General features: G+C 46.8%; 1 protein-coding gene across 2 annotated transcripts in view; it reads right to left on the reverse strand.

Moving 5' to 3' along the window:
• GAK (cyclin G associated kinase) overlaps positions 1-1,308 on the reverse strand; it is a 77,142-nt gene extending 75,834 nt beyond the window's left edge. The window contains exon 1 of one of the 2 annotated variants that reach the window (XM_055791491.1): positions 997-1,308. In XM_055791491.1, coding sequence (XP_055647466.1) covers positions 997-1,138 — 142 coding nt within the window. In that variant the 5' untranslated portion in view covers positions 1,139-1,308. The remainder of the gene's footprint in view (positions 1-996) is intronic. The other variant, XM_055791490.1, reaches the window with a different exon arrangement.
• Between the last annotated feature and the right edge of the window lie 4,865 nt (positions 1,309-6,173).

Here is a 6,173-nt window from a genome sequence, read left to right on the forward strand (position 1 = left end):
TTATAAAACTACTTAAATACAAGACAATAAAAAGCAACTATAAAAAACAACTTAAATAATGGAAAGGGGCTCTGAAGAGAGCTTTGGGATATTTAACCTAAATAATACTAACCATCTGTATAAAGTTAATCAACTATAACTGTATTAATATGTACAAATTCACCTTTTAGTCTTTTGAGACAAGCTTCCAATGTCTCTTCTACAGGAAAAAACCAAAGCAATTCCTGTGACCACAAGCACAAGATCCAAATCTGTGCTAATTTCCAAGTAGTGTGCACACCCCAAACATAATACTTATTTTAAAACAGAGCAGCAAGTAGTGTGCCAAGGTGCCTACCCAAAAATCCACTGAAACTAAAAACTGTCCAGACATTCAATTCCTGTGCTTCAGCAAAGCCTATATGCAGGCCGAGATCAGCTTCCTGACATTTGTGTTTAAAGTTAATGTATTTTCCTGCCTTTCCGCTTTTAAACACCCCAGAACGGCACAGGCAAACGTGCACCTCGGCATAATATTATACATCTTTGTTTATTTTTTGTAATATGCACGCAATCCAGCACTTCCATGAGGACCTCCCGTGGATCATGAACTCCTTGGAGAGTTGTATTACGCGGTGAAAGCATTCCACCCCGTAACGCAGGCGAAGCTGCGGCCGCACAACACGCCGGCCCGCAGCGGGTGCTCCGAAGCCCGCTAACAGCGGCAGCGCCGCGCTCCCGCACCCGGCCCTCGCCGCGCACCCCCGCTAACCCGCTGCGCGGCCCTCACCGAAGCCGCACTCGGAGGCCGCAAGCCCCGCGGCGGGGCTGCCTGCCCTCGCAGCACGAACCCGCCGGCCCCGGCCCGGCCCGCGGCGCCGGCCGCTCGCCCCCACAAGGCCTCCCCCGGCCCAGAGGGCAGGCCGCCCGGCCGGGCGAGGGGCGGCGGGAGGCCCGAGGGGAAGCGCGGCCCGGCCCTGCACCGCCCCCGGGCGCGCCGCCGCCGCCGGGTCTTACCTTCTGCGATGACCCGCTTGATGCGCAGCTTCATGTCGCCCATCTCCACCGTCTGCCCCACGAAATCGTTCTGGTCGCGGCTGGCGGCCCCCAGGGAGCCGGGGCCCGCTAGGAAGTCCAGGGCGGACTGGAAGAGCGACATGGCCCAGGCAGGCGCTGTCCGGCTGGCTGCCGAGGAGGCGGAGGGGCCAGGGGGGTCGGTGAGGTGAGGCGGGGCGGGGAGGCGAGGCGGGCTAACGGGGCGCGGCGGCTCCGCCAAGCTACTGACTGCAACGGCCGTAGGCCGCCACCGCCTCAGCCGCCATTGCCTCCGCTCCTGGCTGCTTCCGGGAGCGATACGTCCTATGTGACCTCACGGGGCCGCCTCCCGCCAGCCCGCCCCGCCGCCGCAGCCCGCCCGGCCGGCCCCGCCCTCCCGGCACGGCAACCGGGGACGGGCGGGCCGGGGCTCGCCTTCCCGCCTCGTGGGCGGGGGCACTGGGCCGCGGCGGGGCGCAGGGGCCTCCCGCCGCTGGAGGAGCCGAAGGCTCGGGGCGGGCTGGTGCAGGCGCCCCCGGCTGCCCCCCGAGGCACCTTGGATGCCGAGCCGCCGCGGCCTGGCTGAGGAGGAGCGGGCCGGGGCGGCTGGGCCGTGCTCGGGGGTGGGAGCAGGGGCTGGGGGCGGTGGACACCGGGCTGGCCGCCGCCGTGAGCAGCCGGCAGCTTGGCCGCCGCCGAGGTAACGCTCCTGGCGTCAGCCGCTCAGCCCCGCACGGGTGGCACTCGGGCAGGACATGCGCGTCCCCCACGGAGGCTGCCGTAGTCCTGGCACTGTGCGTCTGCCCTCGACACCGCCCGCCTTCGCTTTTCCCTGCAACCCTGGCAGGCCGGCCCTTTGCCCAGCCTGCATCCCTGCCGCCCGCACCTGAGCGCAGAGCGGAACGTGGTGGCGGTGCCTGGGCAGCACGACAGGGACATGGGTGTTGGTGGTGGCTGTGGTCCACGTTGAGCGTTAGCCTGCGTGTTCAGGTGTGAGGCCTGGCTGTTGGGTTCGCACCAGCAGGTCAGTAACTCGTGGGGCCTGTCAGCTGCGGAAGGCTGTACGGCCTGGGACAGCAGATCGCACAAAGCAAGGCTGTCTAGAAAGCTCCTTTCAGAAACAGTCCTGCTAGCCAGGGCTCTGCTTCTAGAAGCTGTGTCTCCTCACATTGTGGTCTGCGCCCTGCTAGCAGCTGTCACTTTGAGACAATCCCAGACACGCCCAAATTCCGTAAGATTTCAGGTGGCTGTGCTTACTTTCTCCTGCACAGATGAACAGTCAAATGTTTTAAAGTTGTATTTCTCAATCAACCTCCATAAGCCAAGAACTTGCTGCTCTTCATGCTACTGTGTCAATTATGAGGGGCATGGCTCTTGTACTTCCCTCACTGTCGTGCTTCCCTCTCACTGTTCTGTAATGCTGTACCAGTCAAAAAGTGTGGTCCTAAAGGCCAGTACATTTGTCCAGAGATCCCATGGTTTAACATCTCTTATAAAAAAAAAAAGTTTAAAACATCGAAGTCAGGTTATATGAATAATCTCCTCCTATCTGTAACGGAGGTCAACTGCTATTTTTCAATTCTTCCTATAAGAAAACCTCTTTTGCTATTATAAATCATACCACCATCACCACTTTGAGAACAGCAGATTGTATTCACAGCAGGAACATTCTGCCTTCAATCCCATTTTGGTTTCTGACTTTTCCAATTACTTTTTTTTCAGGCAAAGGCCAAAATTCTTTTGGACAAACGAAAACTGCTAGTTAGACTTGCTACGCCATGCTGTTACACTCATTGTCTGTTGTCCTATCATTTACCTGCATATTCCTCTTCAAAGACTCATTCACAAGGCCACTGGAAAAGGAATCCATTATAAGGAACCACAGAAGTAATCCTTCTGTATTTGAAAGTCTAGATTTTACGTTAGCAACTTTCTTATTCCCAAGAGCAGGACTCTGTTGTAGATAGAATATAAGGCAACTAAAACTCCGGCTTAAATGGAGACTGATGTTTCTGCTATACCTTCACTAACAGATGGAGTGACCTGGGCTAAAATGACCTCTTCTTTCGGGTGATTGGTTTTGTGTTTTTTTACTAACCAGCTTTAATATGACTAGTTCCCTGACTGTTCCACTGCTAAGCCTCACCTCTACCTCAACACAGAAGAGACATCCCAAAGGTCGGAAGAAACAGCTGGGGGAGGACAAGGCAGCAGGACTATTTATTTCTTTCAGCAGTAGTACAGGCTTATGCCTGCTTGGAATGCCCATAAACCTACTGTCTCAGAATCTTGATTTTCTTATCAATGTGTGCATTTTTAGTGCATAAAATTTGGCAAATAAAATCCCTTCAGTGAAAACTGATTGTATGTAAAACTTTGCGTTTTTACTATTTACACAAGAGAGATTTAATTTGACTGTTCAGAAAGAATCTTGGCACAAATAATCCAAAATTTCAGTCCAAAAATTATACATAGATAGGCACCAAGTGTGAGGTATGATACTAAAAGTTCAATCCAAAGATTTGTACAGTTCCTCTGGTTGCTTGAAATTGCTGTAATAGGACAGTCATAGCTTACATTGGGACTTTGTCCTAAGAAAGACTGCAGGAGCGGTAACTATCTGTTACACATGAAGGAAGTATAAGAAAAAAATGCAGGATAAGAAGCAGGAATGTTACATTTGAAAAGATGAAGATGGATTTGGCACTCCAACTACTGCAGATACGCTAGAAGAGAGCCTTGATGTAGATGCAGCTTTTCTGGCCAAAAAGTTTGAAAGAATGCCTAAGTAATATTTTACTGACCTGTCTTTTTGAATATCCAAGACTATACTGGAGAGGTCAAGCAGACCACTAAGTAAGATGCAGTCTGAAATGTGTGCAGCTGTCTAGAAGGTTCTCCATGAGTGGGGCTGACATTTTTATTTATTGCTGAGACAAAAGTGTGGTAAAATACTCTAGTTTTTAACAGTGCTTGGCCAAAAAGAGTAATGTATTCTTTTTATTTATGCAGCTTGACAGGCCTATAGATTTTTTCCTCAAGTTGTTAAAGGCAGTAAGACTTACCCATTTAAATGCTGACATCATCCCTTGAAAAGCAGAGGAAAACCAGGTTGTGCCATCTGTTACTAATTTGCATCCTAGTTCTGACAGCCACAGTGGACTGCTGCAGGATGATTTTGCTCCTGATGAAAAAAGCTCTGCTTCAGCCTTCCCATTTTAACATTCACCCAGTCTCCTCTTCCTTCTACAGCCTCACCCAGAATGAGCCAAGAGTCCTTCTGGCCAAAACTCCTGGGTGGGGAAGGTGGTAAAGAAGGAATTTCTTTTTGTATCATAAGGTCAAGGCAGGACAGAGCTATAAACTGGAAAATTATTAAATTAAAAGTTCATTCTGTCTATTACCATGAAGTAAAGATCTGCACTTTAATTTCCATTCCAGTAACTGCATTCAGCTCCTTAGGAATTAGATGAATTAAATAGTAAAAAATTAGCATTCTACCTTGCATTTCTTTATATAGCATTTAATTGAGATATAGCTAGGAAAATGTTATATATGATAATGTCTGCATGGCTCTAAATAGGCTTTATTAGGTTCAGCACAGCTGAAAATCTTTTTCAGAAGTACATCTTGGAAGGAAGATTAAATACATCTCCAAGGTTTGTATTTTTTAATGCAGCTGCTCTTGTGATGTACTTTGAAAGCATGAGTCACAAAGCTAATCCTGTCACAAAGCACACAGAACAGGTTTGACCTGTCTTATTTAGTGTCCTCATTTTGCATGCTGAGACCCTTCCTCCCTTCTGTTGCCAGGAAGATGGGAACATGACATTTCCGTTTCAGTCATTTTCTTCCTTAATTCACTAGTCTAGGTTTATGTGAAACCATGCCCTTTTGAAAGATTTGGGTTTAATTTTGCCTCACACCATCCAGTAAGAATCATCAGCTTTTGAAAGCACGCATCCAAATAAACTATTTGAAAAAAAAAAATTCTAGAACAGCCACTACCTCTACATGTTACACCCAAGTAATTTTGTGTAATAGATTTTTCATTCATGTAGCTTTATTGTATTAACTGAATATCTGTGCAGCCTGCTACTTTGGATGAAGTTGCAAAACACAATTCATAAACAATTGTGTTCTTCTGATGTGCAGTTACAATTTTTTTTTTCTTAAACAGATTATGAGCTACTGTACTTTGGGTGATTTTTACAACATATTGTAACCACATATTTCAAAGAAGGGCCTGTTCATTTCGTATTAAAATAGCAAGTTTAATAAAGCAACAGTTGCAACATTTGGAAATACAAATATTTTGATTGATCCCTGTATGTAGGCTACATTACAGTTTAGCTAAACTGTCAGCAATAACTGCCATCTTAATGCTTATGCCTGATTTGGGAACCCTTTTTCATTTTTTGAGGTTCCAATTTAAGTGATTAATTTCTAGAATAAGAATGGTAAAACATGCCAATCATTAAAAACTAATCACTGATTTTATGGAGCAATAGTTTTATCTCTGACTTCGGACTAGACACTACAAATTTAGCAGAGGTAGCTTTTCTCTGCTTGTTTCAAACAAGACGTGTGTCTTTTTCTGTTCTTTGGAAAAATTTTACATAGGGCAAATAAGCTACACTAAATAAAATTAATTCACTAGTCATTAGAAAACTTGCTAAAATTTGTATACAGGATCTCTGGAGATTGGTTGTATAACATAGCTGTTCCAAACTGTGGTTCGGGGTCTCTTCTGCAGCTGGTGTTCTCTACCATTTGACCACTCCCTTTTCAGGCTGTTTAGAAAATGTGACTCATTTATATTGGAAAGGGAGAATCCTCACTTTTATCCTAGATCGAGAGCAACAAGTAACTTTGTACTAGCATCCTGATATCTTACCCCAAAGTAAATCGAGTATATCTTTGGAACCTTTAAAGCACATTTTGAAGGACACTGAACACATGAGGAAACATTTGGCTACAAGAAATAAAACCTTGACTGATAGTCAAATACAGACTGTGATAGTGGGTCAACAGCTAGTCAATTTTGGGCATCAAATAGAGCATGAAACTGCCCGTCACTGGTGGGATATAGTTATTGGATATTCACCTTCTGCAACTGAAGTGTTAAATATTTTACTTCATCCTATAATTGCAATTTT

This window comes from Falco peregrinus, chromosome Z (assembly GCF_023634155.1).
Source record: "Falco peregrinus isolate bFalPer1 chromosome Z, bFalPer1.pri, whole genome shotgun sequence".
Taxonomy (NCBI): domain Eukaryota; kingdom Metazoa; phylum Chordata; class Aves; order Falconiformes; family Falconidae; genus Falco; species Falco peregrinus.